This window comes from Grammomys surdaster, unplaced genomic scaffold, assembly GCF_004785775.1.
Source record: "Grammomys surdaster isolate TR1022 unplaced genomic scaffold, NIH_TR_1.0 185, whole genome shotgun sequence".
Lineage (NCBI taxonomy): Eukaryota > Metazoa > Chordata > Mammalia > Rodentia > Muridae > Grammomys > Grammomys surdaster.
Window position 1 is genome coordinate 14,749,121 of NW_021604630.1, and position 19,934 is coordinate 14,769,054.

At 40.5% G+C, this 19,934-nt stretch overlaps 1 protein-coding gene across 1 annotated transcript in view; it reads left to right on the forward strand.

The window, feature by feature from the left end:
• Positions 1–558: 558 nt before the first annotated feature.
• Positions 559–19,934, forward strand: part of Tusc3 (tumor suppressor candidate 3) — a 157,705-nt gene continuing 138,329 nt past the window's right edge. Inside the window, exon 1 of the mRNA XM_028768237.1 lies at positions 559–884. Coding sequence (XP_028624070.1) covers positions 747–884 — 138 coding nt within the window. The 5' untranslated portion in view covers positions 559–746. The remainder of the gene's footprint in view (positions 885–19,934) is intronic.

Genomic DNA, 19,934 nt, shown 5'->3' on the forward strand with positions numbered 1-19,934 from the left:
CTATCAAAGGTGTTCATTGTACAAGAGAAAAAATCTTGAGGTAGAGGAAAGCAATGGATGTACTAGATGCATTAATTATGCTCTATTCATTTTTGAAAAGAAAAATGTTGAGACTCTTTAGAACAATGCTGATAACTCTATGAACAGTGAATGAAGGGCCCTGATGGAAGGTGGAAGAAACCCCGGCAAAAGTGTAGAACACTTATGTGCATCCAGGCGACTTAGTTGTGTGTCAAATGTTGTAAGTTGTAGGGGGCTCAAGAAGAGGCACATAGGAGTCCTTAGCTACTTCTTGATTGGAGCCTTCTGGTGCAAAGAAGGCAGCGGGATGGCCTCCTGATCCAGGTGGCAGGTTGGACTAACCAGCTCATTTACATACTCCTGCACCGCTGTGTTTAGAGAGCAGCCCAGCGTCGGTCAGACGTGAAAGCAAGGGGTTACTTCTTTGATGCTGACACACAGGAAGCCCCCAAAGCAGCTGAGACGCGCGCGCACTGAGCCTCCTTCTCGCCACGCCCACTTCCTGCTCCATCCCGCGCCATTCCCGGTCCCTCTCCTGGTGAACCGGATGCTCTGTCAGTCTCCTCCTCCGCGCCCTTAGCCTCCACCCAGCTCCCTGGAGAAGCCGCTGCCACCTCGAGGCCTTGGCCAAGAGAGGCTGCTGGCGACTGGCCTGGCGGGCGCGGGCACGGTAGGAGCTGGGCGCGCACGGCTACCGCGCGTGGAGGAGGCACAGCCCTGCGGCCATGAGTGCCAGGGCCGCTCCTTCACGCCGGAGACAGGCGGGCCGCCGGTTGCGCTACCTGCCTACCGGTAGCTTTCCCTTCCTCCTCTTGCTGCTGTTGCTCTGCATTCAGCTCGGGGGCGGACAGAAGAAAAAGGAGGTAGGCTGGATCCCGCGGGCGGTCGCCTCAGGGCGGGGGAGGGCTGGAGCTTGCCGCGTTGCTAGGAAGCCCCGCCGCGTTGCTAGGCAGCGGGGATGTGGGAGCTGGCGCCCGGGGGCGGGAGCTATGTGGGCGGGAGCGGGTTGGGCGTGTCCCTTGGGCGCCACAGACTGAATGCTGAGGGTGACCCTACTACAGCCTGGAAGTGTGAGCTGAACTCTGCAAGCCTATGCTTAAAAGACCATGGCTGTGCAACGTGCTTCAAGTGTAGGCCGGACTTTGGATGCTGGTGTTTCTAAAGGGCATGCTGGTTGTGAAAATTCCCTAAGGGAAGTACTTGACAGCACAGAGGAACTATTTAACTTTTATTCTGCCCTCCTTTATATTAAGACGTCACATTGAATGTGTTATTAATTCTGTATTCTTAATAGTACCCTTGTAGAACTAACTGAATGCTTATCTCTGTGTTCAACTCAGTGTGTAATCGAGAGGGCAATCGCATTTTTATTTTTCACACGTATTTATTTGCGAAGTTTGGGTCACCTGATTTCAATTTCAACCTATCTCTAGTTCTGAGGCTGAGATTTGATGAATCCGAGGTGTAGAATAATTCGAGCTCAGTTTTGCAGAATTAATAAATCTGGTCTGTCTGATCGCTTCACAAAAGCATTTATTTTGGAATTGTACGATTTTTAATTGTAGACTAGTTTGGTGAGAGTACTTTGTTTATATGGTTGAAGATGGCTTTTACTATTAAAATTACAAGGCTCATAATATGAATCTGGCTCAGTTTATTACCAGAATTTCATTTGTAGTGTAGAGAGTGAGTGAGAGAACATTCACACATAAATAGTTATTTTTTCCTCATTAATTAAAATGAGATTAAATGTTATATGTGTGTTTTGTCTGTGAACCACTTGGTTAGGTGTACTATGAGGCATCAGATCCCCCGGAACTAGAGTCACAGCAGGTTGTGAGCCACCATGTGGGTGCTGGGAATTGAAACCAGGCCATCTGGAAGAGAAGCTAGTGCTCTCTAACAGCTGAGCCTTCTCCAGAGCTCTCTCATCAGCTTTGCTTGAAACTACTTCAGTATGAAGAATTGCCTTTCGTGGCCCCCTCCCCCATCTTGAGATTTTTCTCTTCCTCCTCCTCTTCCTCCTCCTCCTCCTCTTCCTCCTCCTCTCCTCCTCTCCCTCTCCTCCTCTTCCTCCTCCTCTCCCTCCTCCTCTCCTTCCTCCTCCTCCTCTCCCTCCTCCTCTCCTTCCTCCTCCTCCTCTCCCTCCTCCTCCTCTTCTCCCTCCTCCTCCTTCTCCTCTTCTCCCTCCTCCTCCTCCTCCTCTTCCTCTTCCTCCTCCTCCTCCTACTTCTCCTCCTCCTCCTCCTCCTCCTCCTCCTCCTCCTCCTCCTCCTCCTCTTTGTACAAAATTCTTGGTATTTTGGTAAGAGGTTGCAGAAGCACCACTCCTGACTTGAAATCCAACACAAACTAGATAGGTTTTTCTAGCACTTTGTGTCTTGTACGTATTTTCAGGGTTTTAAATTCAGTTCAAGAGAAAGGTAGTAGGTTTGCAGCAGATAGCTTCCATTATTATTATTATTCCTTTATTATCATTATTAGGAGGAGGAAGAGGAGGAGGGGGAGGGGAGGGCTGTGATATACAAAGCAGAGGGCAATAGTAATTGATGACAAACTTCATGGCGTTTGTGACTTTTTTGCACCCAAGAATGTCACCAGAGCCACTTTATAAGTTGTAGGGGAAAATATTAGAAAGTTTACAGGTTCATTGATTCTTAGCATCTCTATTCATGAGACTATTTCAATATGTAAACTGTTGGGAAACTTGCTATAATTTAACAATTAAACCTAAATAAACTACATACTTGCTTTCCTTTAAAATCCTTATAACATTGGTTAGACAAGATATTTTGTAAAAGGAAAAGATCAGGAGCCATTGAGATGGTTCAGCAGGTGGAGGCGTTTGCCAACAGAGCTGAGGACTTGAATTCCATTTCCAGAACTATCATGGTGGAGAATATCAGCTTCTATAACTGTCCTGTGACCTCAAGGCATAGGCCTTTTGCACATGCACACATGAACATACATGTGTGCATGTGCACATATGTACACACCACACACACACACGCACACACACACACGTAAGTGTAAAGATTGGGGAAACATGTGAGATTGAAAAGGAATGTCTTCCAAAATTACTTTTGTCATAAAAAAAGAGAACCAAATACTAATAAGTGATATTACAGAGCACACATAAGTAATGGTTTTCTCTTTTAATTCTTGAAGAAAAAATACTGTTTTGGAAATTATGAAAAACTAGAAACATTGTTTCTAGTAAATGCTGTTTTTTTCCCTCTCTGACTTAAGAATTTCATTCCCAGTATAAGATTCTACAGCACTGAATCAGAAAGCATAACAGTTGGAACATAATTTAAAATAGATGTTACTGACATATGTATCAGAGTGGCAGCCTTGGCATGAATATGTTTCCTTTTTAAGGCAGAAACCATGTTGTAATCTAAGCTAAACTGAGAAAATGGGCAGTGTTTGCTTTTAATATAGTGATTATGACAGCAACAATTACCATTATGGATTTTTGAGTCATATATGGTCCAGTTACAACTGGATCTCTGAGTGGACACCTGGCAAACACTTAAGTTTTGTGTGCTTATTTTCAAATCCAGACACGAAGAACTTACTGGATCTTAGGATATTGAGAGTTAAGACTGTATAAAATGTCTATAACAGTGCCTAATACATACTAGCAAATGATCAGTAACTACCAGATACTACTATATAATACCACAATAAAGGAAAGTTACTATCATAAGTTCTGACATGTAACTTAATTGTTCTTAAATAAACTACAACAATATATTGTATGGCCACTGCAATGAATTATCATATCATAAAACACTGAAATCTTAGGTGGTTGAAGTTTCCTAGAAGGGCTTTTCCATCACACAAGAGTTAGTCCATAGATTATTGTGAGCTTGTGTTCACCTATGTGTATTCTGCATGTGTTTTTATACATTTCTTCATAAAGTGACATTTACTTCATTAAAATGAGTTTTGTTATGTTTTCTGCTTAAGAATATACTCAATGCAGTAACTAAGTAGTAAGGAAGATTGAAGATTTTTATAGTTGCTTCCTTTAATTATATTTAATTATGTGTCTGAAGCTACATACACAATAGAACCTTTTCATACTAGGTGATATGACTTTATGGGAAATGTTGGGTTCCTATTAGTATTCATTTGTATAGCTAGTTCATTTTTCTGGTTGGCTTTATAAACGCAGTTTCTTGTTTTCTGACATCATTACCATTTATCAGTTAATCACCTTCATTTAGAATTGTTTTTAACTTTTAACGACCTCTTCCCAATTATGTCAAAAAGATGCTCTAAAGTGATTTCCAGATGACTTAGTCTTATACACATCAGAAGGTAACAATAATTTATTCCACCTGCTCAAAATATGCCTCATTAAATAGGCTATAATATGTAGGTGATAGCAAACATGCCTCTTGAAAGCCTGAATAGCTTATAGAGATTTTTTGAGAGATGACCAATATTTTGCTGGTCTTAAGTGAAGCATTTCCATTTTAAAAAATATGTGTCTATGCCATTAATGTGTTAAGAGAATTTACATGGAAATTCTGTGTGAGATTTTACTATTTTACCAAATGTTGGTAAATAGTATATTTTAAGCTAAGAACTGAAGTGGGAGAAAACTATAACTATAGTACAAATTTCAAAACTTTCTAGTAATTAACATGCTGCTGCCCACCCACATGACAGGATGTGTGCTTTACTTTGGCTGTTATCCCATGGCATGTTGAAGGCTGATTGAAAGCAACAGGCCTTATCTTGAATAGCTCAAACCAGCTTGCCCTGTTGCAGAGGTGATGGCAGAAGACGTGTGTTTTCATCCTGCCTGGGGTCTGTTGCTTGCTCTTTGGATATAGAAATACTGGGTTGGTGAGGGAATGTTCTTCCAGTGCTTGCCTGGAATACAGTTTTGTATTTTGGTGTTTGATAGCAGTGAGCAGCTACAGACATCTGCTAATATTAGCAAATGGAAATCCGTGGTGGTGTAGCTCTTAGGAAGGCCCAGGATACTGAGACCCTTCAGCCTGTGAGTGTTATAGGTTGTAGGGAGCTCTAAGAACTTACTCAGCCCTCGACAGCTCATTAGTGTTGGCATTTCTGGGCCTACTATGGTGAAATAATCTGGTATCTCAGGCCCTTGACTGTAGCTAGTGTTACACATTCTTGGCCTAGAGGAGTGATTGTTGAATAACCCACCTTTTGTTAAAAATTGGAGTCTCCAAGAGAATTAATGGCTGTTTTTGTACTCATAAAACTGGTTGTGATTAAGTTATGTTTTGCTATTATTTCCTGTATATTTTCTCTTTTGGAATCCTCAGGGGGAGGAAGCATGACTAAATTAAAGTCTAATACTTTACTAATGGCTCTATAATTTAGTGTACCTTCACATTGCCAGCCATATGAGTCATATACTTTGATGTTAGAGAAAGCAGAAATCATAATAACTGTAATCTTAGAGTGGGAATATCATAATTTAGACTAAATAACAGAGTGTGACTAGAAATCAGAGCTACTGACATCAGGGTATATGTTTCTAAATTTCTTTGCTCAGTGATTGTGTCTTAGGGTCTCTCCACCCCTTTACCACCTAATATCCTTGTTATGTCTATGCTTTTGCTTCTCTGTTCATAGCTGATATTTTAAGGGACTACCCTTTGAAGTGTGACTTTTTGTTTTTTAATGAATAACCTACAGACATTGTATACATTATAGGAGCTCCCAGTGATGTTTAATATGGGCTAAATAATGTTTGTGATAGGCTTAGCAGGTTAACATTGTTAATGTATGATGAGCATATTACTGTTATCTCTAGTCACCCTCCTGTATGACAGCACAGCAGAACTTCTTACTAGCTAGAGTTAACACCCACTGATCAGCTTTCCCAATGCTCTTTCTTATCTGCTTTCCACAGCCCACCCTCCCTCCTGCTCTCTGCGCTTCGGTGAAGTCACCTTGCTACTTAAAGGACCTGGCTTTCTGTTTGTGTTTCATTCTTTTTATGGTTGAAAAATATGTTTTTATATAGATATGCCACATTTTCTTTATCCAGTAGTTGGTATATAAGATACTTAGGTCATTTCTATTTGTTTGTTTTGACTAGTACAGATAATTCTTTGTGTGCAATTTTATGACATAGTGATTCCCTTTCCTGTGGTTATGATTGATAGCCTTAGGTTTTCTTTACTATTTTTAGTTTATTGAGGAAGCTTGACACTGTTTTTCTGCAATGTGTGTACTGGTTTACCCTTTCCATTGACAGTATAGAAGGATTCACTTTGTCCATATTCTCTCTAGCACTGCTAATCTCCTGATTGTAGCCATTTTTACTACAGAAAAGTAGTAGCTCAGTGTATTTTGACTTGATTTCTTTCAAAAGTGAAGTTTAAATTTTCATACATGTACTGGCAACTTGCATGTGTTTTGATCAATGTCTGTTTCATTTTATGGCCCATTTTAAAATCAAGTTGTTGTTGTTGTGCTGTTGTGGTTCTCAGGTTTCATATATACTTGGATGTTATACTCTGATGATTGTTTCTTTTGCTGGGAAGATTGTTTGTCTAGGTTTGCTTTTTTCTGTGCTTTGGGGAACTTTTCTAAAAAATACTTCTAGTCATTCAATGCCAGAAATGTTTACAATGAGTACATTTGGATGTTATTTTTCTTTTTGTGGTAGTTTTATATTGTCAGGCCATGCAGTTAAGCCTAGTTGAATCTATTGTATTGATTTTTCTAAGCTGAGTGACAGGTGTTGTGCTGGTTTCATTCTTCTATTTGTGGGGGTCTTGTTTTTCTCATACTCAAATGATAAAAAAAATGCAGCAGCTGTAGAGCAGACTGATTTGGTTATGTAGAGAATACAGTCTCTAAATCTAGGATATTTGTACCTGATTATTAAATTGTTTAAACAAGTCAAATTAAGCCAAGGAAAATCTCAGTTACAAGTAACATTCAAACTTTATACCCTGTGTGGGTCACAAAATATGAGAGTGTGTCAAATTTCTTTGATAAAATATATTACCAGAGCAATTTCAGGAAGCAGAAGGTGTTAATTTTGGCCCCCAGTTTGAGGGTGGTCCTTCACAGTGGAGGTGTGAGGAAGCTAGTCACTAGTCACATTACATCTCAAGTCAGGAGGTAAAGTGATAAGTGCTGCTGGTATGCATGCATGCATACATGTAAGTATGTATTTGTTGTTCTGTCCTGTCCAGCAGGGCATTAAACAGGGGCCCGGGGAGATCACCTGAAAGAGAAAGTGGGGGACAGGCCGACACAAAGAAGGTGATATGTCTATAGTCTGATCAAATCTCCAATTTTACTTTTTTTACACAGGGGCTATATACACAAAAAGGCAGGATGTGGGGAAGGGGATGACACAGGAGCGTAGGTGTTCAGGGGGAGTACAGATACCTTCCAGAACAGAGTGTCAGCTGGGTGAAGGTTCAGGGGACAGATCACCATGACTCCATCTATGATTCACTTGTCCTTATCTAAGTTGGTACTATCCACCAAGGTTACCTATCTACAAGGTCTGTGTATTTAGCCTGGCAATTTTCCACTAAAGCTGCTTGTTTACAATAGGTTTTAGCAATCTGTTTCAGTGTCTTTCCACAGAGACAAAAGACTTTGTGTTAGCAGACATGTATGTCAGACCTATTGCTGATTTTAGGCCTATGGCTGATTTTAGGCCTTTAGTGTATAAGCAGATCTGCCCCTGACATTGTTCCAGCCCATGGAATATGTGCTGCTAACCATTCAGACGGATCTTCCTACCTCAGTAAACTTACTCCAGAAAACCCCCTTATGGACACACTCAGAGGTGTCTCTCCTAGAGATTCTAGATTCTATCAATCAGACAATATTAAGCATCAGAGAGGGCAGGGATCATCTTTTTTGCCCAAGTTGTTTGTCTTATACTATCTAACACTGAGTAAAGTGAGTAAAGGCTCCCGGTGCCTTTGCCGAAGCTAAAAGTTAGGACCTATTTTTCCAGTGCCACTGGTGTGTAGGACACTGTCTTCTACTGTCTTCTATCTGTCTGCCTGCTGCGCTTGCGCTCTCTCTCTCTCTCTCTCTCTCTCTCTCTCTCTCTCTCTCTCTGTGTGTGTGTGTGTGTGTGTGTGTGTGTGTGTGCATGCACATTCACAGGTTTGTTTCCTAGTTTGTTTCCTAGTACATGTGGAAGCCAGAGGTCAACCTCTGCTATCTTTCTTTACCTACCTCCCACCTTTCTTTGGGAGAAAGACCTTTCTTTTGCAGGCTCTTTCCTTGGCCTAGAGCTCCCTGATTAGATTTAGACTGACAGGCAAGGGAACTGTAGAGACCCATCTGTTCCTGCCTTCCAGCACTAGGATGACACTTTTACCACTACACCTGGCTCTTTTTTTTTAAAAAAATTTTTTAAAAAATTATTTTATTTATTTACATTTCAGTCATTGCCCCCCATCTCCAATCCCCCTCCCACAGTTCCTCATCCCATTCCTCCTCCCCTTGCCTCTGAGAGGGTGCTTCCCTGCACCAGCTCTCTCCCTTTCCTGGGGTCTCAAGTCTCTTGAGGATTAAGTATATCTTCTCCCACAGAGAATAGACAGACCTCTGCTATATATGTGCCAGGGCCTTGGACATGAGTGTGCTTCTGGTTCGTGGCTCAGTCTCTGGGAGCTCCCTGGGCATCTGGGTTAATTGAGACTCTTGGTCTTCCTGTATGGTCTCTTTCTTGAAATTTTTGATGGTTTAGTGGAAATAATACTGCTTAAGTAACAAAAATAAATATGAGCATCATTTTTCCAAATACCACATTTGCCATCTGCCATTCAAAAATGTGTTCTGTCTTTGGTGAATATTACTAGTAGGCATTGTGCAGGATTTGAAGCTAGGGTAATGGCTAAGACAAATATTGCTTCTGGTGTATTCTACAGTTTATAATCTAATGGAAATTTTATGCAGTAAAGATAGAATGTGTGTTGTGCATAGGCGAAACTGAGGATTAGGATAGTCTGTAGAAGGCCATTGTTTTTTATAACTTGACACAAATGACATGCACAGAGAGAGAGAATTCTAACTGAAGAATTGCCCTCCTCAGGTTGTTCTGTGTGCTTACCTGGGATAGTTTCTTGGTTGCTAATTGATGTAGAAGGGAGCTTAGTTTACAGTGGGTGGAGCCACTTTGAACCTATGGACTAGGGTGGTATAGGAAAGATAACTGAACAGCCAGAGGACACAAGGTAGTAAAGCAGCATTCCTTTGTGGGGTGGTGGGCTGTGAGATGCAGCTGGGTATCTGGTCCAGCGCAGGCCTCAAACCCCCAAGACCCTAAAGGGACTATAGGTGTTCAGCCTTGCTTCTGGACCCTGGTTCCTTTCACTTAGGATAGCCCTCTATAACCCCTCCCAAAGAAAGGTTTGTGGCCTTCAGTCATGTAGCACAGGTAGAAGGTGTGACTACAGGCCCCAGAAGCCTCAAGAGAGCTCCATATTAATGAGATACCTAAAGGCCAGAGGGTGTAGCCAATTAAGCATTCCTTCCCAGACCCTCCTCCTACTTGCAAAAGGTATTTAACCTTAGGCCTTCCCTGAGAACATGGGGTACAGCGTCATCCACGGTCTGCCATGACAATAGACGTTTTAAGATCATGGACTTCTTCTTTGGAGCCCCGTCATGGGGCACCATGGAGAAGGTCTTCAACTACCGATCCGCAGTCTAATCTCCTGCCAAGGACTTCTCTACATTCCAGCCACGGAGAGGCCACCAACCCAAGCAGAGCTAGCCAAGTCAGCCATGACCTAGCCAAGCCAGTTTCCGTGACCAAGAGTTCTACCCTGCGGGGTGCTGCTGGAGCTTCCTGTATGTCCCCCCTCCCTCAGTCCTTCTGCAACCTCTCAGCTGCACCTGGGAGCCCAAGGGCTGAGACCAGCCAGTCTACAGCCAGCTGCCTTGGCCCAGGGACCCTCAACCCAAGAGCTCCAGCCCAGGCGGGACCTTAGACTGAGATCTCCATGCCTGGAGTGGAGCTCTGTGGCTTCCCATACCCTGGCTTCCGCCTGGCACTGCGTGTAGTGAACTTAGTCGAATTCCTGCGCTTCCATCCCCTGAGCCGTGGTTCTAGCCGCCTGGGGTGGCAGATGCGCAGGACCCACAACTCAGCCCAACTGGACCCATGCGCACACGTGAGCTGCAGCCCCACATTCCTTTGTGCTCTCTGCTTTAGTTCCTGGTTCTAGATTCCTGCCTTGACTTTGTTTCATAAGGGACTGTAAACTGTAAGGTAAATAAATGAACTCCTTCTTTCCCAAATTGCTTTGGTCAGTGTTTCTCTCAGCAATAGACTAGCAAACTAAGAATTAGGTGTAAGCTGAAAACAACAGATCCTGGGGAGATAAGCTGGTGAACAGGAAGAGTATGCCAGGAAAGGCAAGTGTGAGTGTGTGTGTGTGTGTATGTGTGTGTGTGAATAAATCTGACAAAGCATAGCATGTTTAAAGAACTTGAAGCAATTCATTAGACTAATAAGCACTTGGGTGAGATGAGAATGGAGGCCTGGGTCGAGTCCTAGGGGACCCGTAGGCTATGTTAAAGTGTATGGCCCTATCCTAAAAATAAGTAAGAAAAATGGAATGGTTTTGTATCTTGTAGATTAAATTTATATTTTGAAGACAGTTAAAGCTTTTGATTAAGGACAGTTCTGTTTACTGAAGTAGTTTTTTATGAAGTACTTTTGTGAACGTCAGAGTTGGAGTGTTTGCAGTGAAGCTTGTGTTGATGAAAGCTGACGTTAGAAAGCAACAGCATAAGTGATTATTGCATTCATGGTTGTTGAAGACTTAATAACAAATCCTGCAACATGCTACTGTTATGGTAGTGTACCAGTAGTAACCATGTGGAAGACCCAAAGACTGTGCTGCTAGAGAGCTAGGAAGAACCTTGCCTGAGTTTGGATGTCACAAAAGAGAATAAGTATTTTCAGGAGAGATCACCAGTAAAGAGTAATGGCTAGATAGTTTTGTTTTTTGTTTTTGTTTTTTTGTTTTTAAGTCCTTTGGATTTAGCAAGAATAATTTTATTGTAAAATGAGGATGCATAGAGTTAGAGAAAAAGTAGGCTGCAAGGAAGAGACAGCAACCTATGGGGCAGTTCTGCTGTGAGTGGAGGAGAATTTAGCAGAGTAGGTAGAGAAGAAATGAAAAAAATGGATCCTCTCAGATGACGAAAGGGTAGGATGAAGGGATGGAAGCTGAAGAGCTGTATTAGCCTTAGAAAGGAGGCACTGGCTCCAGGGCTGCTCAGATATCTCCCTTTCTACATATACATGGTAGGATCCTAGTAGACTGGGGTCCCTTACACAGTGTAAGCGGTGTAGCTTTGAAGCAGTAGAAGTTTGTTTTTTTCTTTTTTTTTGGTCAGAGTCTGAGAGCCTGGGCTGATGCTGTTAGATTAAGCATTTAATTGGAGGAGGGGAACTTTTTCATAGATGGTAGCTTTTTACTTGATCATCGGGGGATAGAAGTGTTACAGGAGGCCTAGGTGAAAGGGTGCCTGACTTCCTTCATAAGACTTTTTTTTCCTCTTTTCCTACTGCTGTCCAGAGGTAGTGGGTACATGTGTATGTGCAGAAAATCTAATTCTGGAAGATACAGTTCAACACATTTTTAAGCATTGCTTTGACAATTCTATAGGTTTACATGGTGGATTTTACTTATTTCCAGTTCCCATTCTCCTCCTTACACTTAGTAAGCCTTCTTAGCAAGCCCCTCCCCTATGTTCATGTCTTCTTGTGTGACAATCTTAGTTTGAGTTTTTTTCCCTGAGTTTGTGTAGAAACTTATGTACTGGAGCAAGGACAATTATCAGTGGGTATATCACTGAAAAAAGTGGCACTCCTTCTTCCAGCAACTGTAACATTCCTACAGGAAGGGTGGAAATTTACTGGCTCCTCCCATATCCATGATGAAATGTTGACAGGCCCAGTCTGCCAGATAAAACACAAGTGCCTACTCCAGAAGATAGATCCCTGTGCTCTGACACAGACATTTTCCTGGGCCTATTCTGTGATGTTTCTTGAGCCTTGGAGTGGGTAATACAGCTCTTTCATGACTTTTGTTACTGTTAGCATATTGTTTTCAACCTTGCAAGGGGGATGAGTTACTGGTTAGGAATGACTACTCCTTAAAAACTGACTTGCTCATTTGCAGAGTTGGACAGGAGTCTGAACCAAAGTGTTAAACACATAAACCAGTAAATGGGGCATAAGTAAAATGAAGGTTGAGATGCTAAGCTTTTTATCCTGCCTTTATTGACTCCTTGATTATCTGAAGGGCCAAGTGAAGAGTTCATATACTTTAAGCGAAACAGCCTCTTAGGTCTTGTTACAGAAGGATGAAAAGATTACCTGGAACTGTTTTCAAAATGGAGGCACCAATCCTTATGAAGGCACTCTCCCATAATTTCATCACAACCATGTTGACGATTAGGTTTTGAGGTAGAAATTTCTGGGAACATATACTCAAATCATAGTTTCCTAATTCATTAAATTGGAAATTGCAGCATATTTTAGTCACTGAATTATGAGCAGATGTTGTTGTTACTTTTATGTAGAAGCTTGGTGTGTGAGTTCGTCTGGTTTGCTGAATGTTTGGTAGGACAGACTTGTTACTCATGACAGAACAGCACACCTTCAGTTGTAATATGTGTTGCTACTGTACCATCCTCTAACCTATTTTTGTCGTTTCAAGGACTGTTGGTTTCTTTGCCATTCTAGTGAAATTTTAAAAAGCTACTGTAAGAATTGGTGATTTGACTTAAGAAAAAAACTAAAAATCAAAAAAATCAAAAACAAAAACAAAACATTGTATTGTTTCCCTGTTGCTGTGATAAAACACTGATCGAATGCAAAGAACAAAGGGAACTCAAGGGTTTATTTCATCTTAGACCTCTGGGTAGCATCATATCGCCTCAAATCCAGTGGTTTTAAGAAACAGCCTGCAGGGCTGAAAGGAAAGTATGGTTGGAGAAGCTATCTGAGATTTCTTCTAGATCATGGAGCTTATGAGTAGAGTCTCCCTTCTTGTAGGGTTTTGTTCTCTGTCTGTAGTTTTCCCATTGCTGGGTATGTTGTTTTCAGTTCTTGGAAGCCCATCACAGACTGTAGCTCTCTTAGGTGGTTTAGAGCGTGGCTGTTTGCTTTTTTGCAGTAATGGTAGAACTTTGTCCTTTAAAATCTTAACCAGATTAGGCCAGGCCTTCTAACCATATCAGCAAGGTAGGGCTTTTTTTTTTTAATATTTTTAAATCAAATCATAATTTTTACTTATTCACACAGGGGTGATAAACACAAAAAGGCAGGATGTGGGGAAAGGCATGACACCGGAGTGTGGGAGTTCAGGGAGGGTACAGATATCTTTCAGAGCATGGTATTGGCTGGGTGAAGGTTCAGAGGACAGGCCACTATGACTCTGCCTATGATTCACTTGTCCTTATCTAGGTTGGTACTATCCACCAAGGTTACCTGTTTACAAGGTCTATGACTACTCAGGCTGGTAAATTTCCACAAAAGCTGCCTGTTTACAATAGCTTATAACCATCTGTTTCAATGTTTTTCCCCAGTGACCCAAGACTTTGTGTTAGCATACATGTATGACAGGGCTATTGCTGCAAATTAGGGTTTTATACGTACAGATATTTATCCTGAACATTATTAGAGTTATGTTAATTTATGTTATATATCTCATAAGTAATTTAGAAGAGGGAATTATGAATGTGGGTCATTGGGTATTATTTCAGAATTGGGTGTACTAAGGCTATATTTTTGGAATTTATATACTCTTAAATTATATTTGGCTTATAAAATAAACTTAAGTAAATATATATGGCAGTCTACAAGACAGTATTATTTCATACATTTTAACAATTGCTGAAATTAAAGTAGTACTAACATTTGTATCAGAGTTAACTCAGAAGTTAGACCAAGAAAAGAATGTGATTTTCTTCTGTCTGTCTGTCTGTCTGTCTGTCTGTCTGTCTGTCATCAGTCTAATTTATCAAAAATCATTCAGCAAACTTAGACCTCTGGGTAGTATCACGTTGTCTCAAATCCAGTGGCTTTAAGAAACAAGCCTGCAGGCCTGAAAGGAAGGTGTGGTCAGGAGAAGCTATCTGAGATTTCTTCTAGGTCATGGAGCCTTGTGGGTAGGAGTCTCCTTTCTTATATTACAGAGACTTGACCTTACCCAGTGGTGGACAGCAAGTAGTCTCAGAAAGCACATTATCTTCATGTTGGTAAGAAAGCAGATGATCTGGGAGGAAAGGAAAAGAAATATAAAATGAGGAATAAGAATGTGCAGTGGTGAACCAGGTCCAACTGCACAGTGTCAGAGTGGTTGGATAAGTGCTCATGTACCCAACAGTATCAGGATACCTATTGAACTTGGAAGTGTCAAAGAATAATAGGCTTTTCTTTTTTTTTAATTAATGGGGAGAATGAACATTTAATATTCAGGATTTTAATTTTTAGCGTGCCTGCAATTGTCTGTCAATGAATATTTTTACAATCTATTTGTGTATATTAAAAACTTAGAGAAATGTTTCCTGTTGTATGAGAAACCACTATCCTATCAGATATTTACTTGTAACTTTGTCAGAAACATTGTTTATTTTAAACACCAGTGGGAAACTTTTCATTTTTTGTGGATGACAGTATCTGCCTTTGTAAGATATTTGATAGATGTGCCTCAGATTCAACTTATTGACACAGAGCATGTTAGACACCTAAGTGGGATGACCATATTATTTTTGAGTTAATTCTCTAATCGGAAAATAAGGAAAATGAGTACCTTTTCTAGTATTTGAAATATTTGTATAAGTATCTTCTTACCTTCATTCAGCTGCGAATAGATAGTATTGTGGAAAGAAAATTATGGAATCTTGTCCTTGTTATTATTACCAAGTCTGACTACTATAGAATTTTAAGATAACATTTTAATAAAATTGACAACTTACATGATATTATTATATGTTTGTTGTAAAGATACTAGTAATTCATACTTTTTTTTTCTTTCTGTGCTAGGAATTAAATATAGAGCTAGGCAAATGAGCTTATAACTAACCAGTGTTGTTTGTGCATGGATAATGACGATGTAAATATATTTATGAACAATTGTAGAGCAAAGCCTCTCGAGTCATTTTCCTGCTGTGGCTTATCATTTCATTCCAATAGCATATTTTTTTCCTAAGTTGTCTTAATGGTGTGCAAGAGATACTTACCATCAGTTTTCTCTTTGTAGGTACAAGTTGGATGAGATTTTCTTGTCAGTCTGCTTAGCAGGGCCTTGTGACAGCTCTAGGCCATGAGTGTGCACTAACACGATTTCTCTCATCTCTCTGGCCATGAGACCTCTCCTTTGCTGCCACCATTTACTGCCGTCCCAGGTCTCCCATGCATTGCATCAAAAGCTCCCTGTAGAGTTCAGTGTTAGTGTGCCAGTGAGACTAGAAAGGGGAAAGGGATACACAAGTCCAGCTGATTCCTGTATTTATTTTCTAAGCGAAGTGCTACTTTTTTGTAACTCTAAACAAAGAAAAGTTACTGTTTCACAGTTCTAGAGGTGAGATGTAAAAATACCGGCCTCACTGGCCAAATAGCTGTCTGTAGGCTTATTCTCTGAAGACAATGAGAAGAATATTAAGTTTCTTATCTACAGAGATAGCTTAATAAAATCAAATGTTATGACAAACCCCATCTCTTTCTGTGCACCTGCATCTTGGGAGACATTACAGGAGAGCACCTTCCTCTCCCTAGTATTTATTAAAAGCCACTGAGTCTCTCAAGTGCGTATTAGTGTGCACTCTCATTGTCTTCTCTGGAGCACACTGTCAAAACATGGTACTTCTTGCTCACTTACAGGAGAATGTGCCTATAGCATGCTGTTTGGCATGACTAGAGTAAAACATGGGACTCAATAGGTATTTAATGGATGTCCCCTTCATATACAAGATACACAAATGATATTGCTAGAATATTTTCATCAGAGCATCTACAAGAATGTTTTTCTGCTTTTGGAGCAAATTTCATTGGCTAGTTCTTCTGAGAAAATACTGAAAAATGCTGTAGGACAGTCTAGGAAATGCTGTGTACGTTTCCATTTTCTCTCAGAAGAGAACTGGAGATAACATTTTTTTTACTATCCATATGTCCAACTTTGTTTTTAGTTACTTCCCCCTACTGAGCACAGGCCAGCGTTTATGGTTCATAGTACTGCTTTTCTTTTTGAGTTCAGCTAAACAATAGATTAGGACCCCTTCCAGTTTTTTTGTGGACTCTTGTCTGCTCTTATGCTCTAAGCTAGGTACTTGCTTACTTAATATTAAAGCACTAAACTACTTCTCAAATATACTAGGTTCCCTGTTTTTAAATAGTGCTTTGTAAGAAACTGCCTAAGGATGTAGTTTAAATGACTAACAGTATTTCATAGTGAAAAAAAAAAGAAACATCTTTGGATTCTCTTTGTACAAGTATGACACAATTACATTTTTAACTAATTATATTCTTATAACTATTCGTTTAGCTATTTTTTAAAAAACATCTTATTTATGTATGCATGCATGTATGTAGGGTGGTATATGTGATGCCACATGCTTGTGGGTGCTATCAGGCCAGACGAAGGTGTCGTATCCCCCGATGATGGAATTACAGGCAAGTGTGAGCCATCCAACATGGGTGCTACACTGAGAAGAGAACTTGAGTCCTCTGGAAACATAGCAAATACTCTCAATTACTGAGCCCTCTCTAACTCATAATTGGTCATGATATTGAAATTTAGGTTTTAATTATAAACTTTGGTGGCTTTGGAAAGCAACAAAGAATAAATCAACATGATAAGTTTATTTTTATAATTTTTTCAGTAAAGTTGTTTGATAACAGAGTAGGATATTTTCAGTTATTGTTTGGATTCTAGATTTTGAAACATGATTCTAGGTGCAGCTCTGCCTGGCCTTTCAACTGGGGATTGAATTGTGGTCTCACATTTGTACTTGGCAAGTGTTTTACTATTGATTGTTTGCAGTCCATGGGCATCCTCTAAAAGTCATTGAACAGACACTTGTATCATCACCAGCCTTTCTGGGGCCTGTTTATTCCCCATATTTATTCTCTTCTAAGGTACCTAGCTTCTTAATTCTTGTTGTCTTTCTCTCTTCCTATGGTAATTCTCTCAGGTCCTCATTTGTCATTTGCTTTGCATTACTTTGAGGAGTTTTACTTCTTTTTCTTAAAATACATTTTTAGTCGAGTACAGCAGTGATCAAAATGTAGTGTCCTATGATGGGTTGATTGGGTAACAGGGAGAAAAAGATGTTTGCTCAGACACAGAATACATTTTATAAGTAGTTGGATCTTTGGTGAATCTTATATAAGCAGAGTTTGAGTATGCATGCACTTTTTGAGTGTATGTGCGCATACTGAGTACTTAAATTCATATATATGTGACAGGGGGCAGGGAGGAAGTGGGTGGAAGAGGAGAAGGAAGAGAAGGATGAACAGAGATGTTTGAAAGAAATGGCCAGAAGAAGGCCTTGCTAATTGGGTTATGAAACAGAAAGGTAGGAAGGATGTACTCTTCCATTCTCTCTCACTCTGGCATAGGAAACTCTGGTATATAGAAGCTAAGCAAAATACAAGAGGTGTTTGTTATTTATTTAGTGAATATTTTGTGTTAATCTGGGCCAGTTTTTGTTTCAGGCATGGCTACTAAACAAATTAACTACAGCAAAACGCTGCTCCTGGAGTGTCTGTAGCTAGGGGAATAACATAGCAGGAGACAAGTCTAAACATCCCTGAAGCCAGTTTATCTCCGTCTTGTTGTGTGAACTGCTATAACACTTCCCAAACTAGATTGAATTGGGTTTATATTGCTTGTAATTCCAGGCCTTTTGATAAATATGAATGAATATTTGCAGTTTCCTTTACCTTTCATTAGGAGTACGATATAGTCGAACGTGTTTGATTTTGATGTAAATACTTTTATTTTCCTCATGTCTTAGTTAGGTTACTATTGTGATGAAACACTATGTATGATCAAAGAAAGGAAAGGGTTTATTTTGCTCTAGCACTTCTATATCTTAGTCCATCATTGCAGAAAGTCAGGACAGGAACTCAAAACAGGCAGGAAGCTGGACTTGATGCTGACCATAGACTACGAAGGGTGCTGCTTCCTGGCTTGCTCTTCATCGCCTGCTCAGCCTGCTTTCTTATAGAATTCAATAGCACAGGAATGACACCACCCACAATGGCCTGGCCCTCCCACATGGACCACTAATCAAGAAAATGCCCTATAAGCTTGCCCGATTGTAAGTTTTCTCAGTTGAGGTTTCTTCCTCTCAGATGACTCTAGCTCATTTCAGGTTGTTGTACTACTTGCCAGCACATATCCTCATGTTCAGGCTTTAGCCTCTTGGCTTTCTAGTTAAACATTTGGTCTATTTTCTGTAGTTATGCAGGAAGATGTAGCTTTAATAAATGTTGCCGGACAGACACACTTTAGACCAGATAATTCAGGTAAATGTCTTACTGTGTGATGACGTGCATATTGGATGAGCATGGTTAGAGAAATTATAAACGTTTAATGATAGTTCTGTGTTTGTTTTTGACATAGTCTCTTATGTAGCCCTTGCTGACCTGGAGCTCACTGTGCAGCTTAAGTTTGTGCCAATCATCCCACGTCAGTCCCCTGAGTGCTGGGATTATATTTGTGAGCCACCTTGGGTGGCTGACATAGTTTTAAAATTAGCATTAGTGGATTAGGAATATGGGAGACAGATTGTTTGCCATCCTGCAACTGTGGAAGTGTCTCTGAGATGCCTCTGTATTGTATTAACAAGTACTGTAAGGTAGACAAGCAGCATGATTCTTCAGTCACTCCTCATCTGTTGTACTAGTCGGCTTTCATTTTTATCACCTTCCTTAGCCCCCGCTGGAAAATATCATGGGGAAGTTATTTTCACAGAACAGAGTATATCCTGTTAATATAGACCAATTAAAGTGAGAATTGGAGGAAAATTCCACATATGAATTTGAGATAACAAGTTAGAGCATAATGATAATGAAGCCACATGATACATACACATAAAGTTTATTTGACTCATCTCGGAATATCTATATAATTATCCTGACATCTGGATGAGGGCAAAGTTAATAGCTTATAGCCAGAAGGAGCCAGCTACTTAAAAGGAAGATGACTGTATAATTTATCATGCAGACCCGACACTTGAGAGTGAAAGAGAGGCTACAGTTAATAACTGTGCTGAGATATGGAAGTAACTTGAGTCTGTTCTTGGGGTAACTGGGACATTGGGTGACTGAAGTTAGATGCAGGTGGGGTTTTGAAATGAATGTACAGTATCTGAGTGATTTTTGTTGCAGAGTTGGTGTTGGTTTATAGGATGCTTGTTGTGCTTAATGCCGTGTCACTGATGTGCCTGGTGCGTTGGTCAGGTCGCCCAGAGTATGTGCGGTGTCAGGAGGATTGCTTGCCTGCTGCTTCTTCCTACAACTTTTCAACTCAGCTTTTAAACGTTTATCGTACTACTTCTGCCTTTTCATTAATTAAGAAGCAATTTATTTCCATTAAAATTAAGCTTTATATCCACTTATTTGTAAAGGCGGATTTTGGAGAGAGTCCTGGTTTAAGGACAGTTGTCAGTATCATCATTACGCATGCGTTTCTCATCCTCTCCCATTGGTTACCCTTGCAGGATCGTGAGTCTGCTTTCCTGCTCTTTGTTTCCTCTTTACAGGGTAGTCAATGTTAGAGAACACCTTAGTATACATTTTAGTGTTAAAACAGTACTATATTATTAATGTGTGTGTGTGTGTGTGTGTGTGTGTGGAGAGAGAGAGAGAGAGAGAGAGAGAGAGAGAGAGAGAGAGAGAGAGA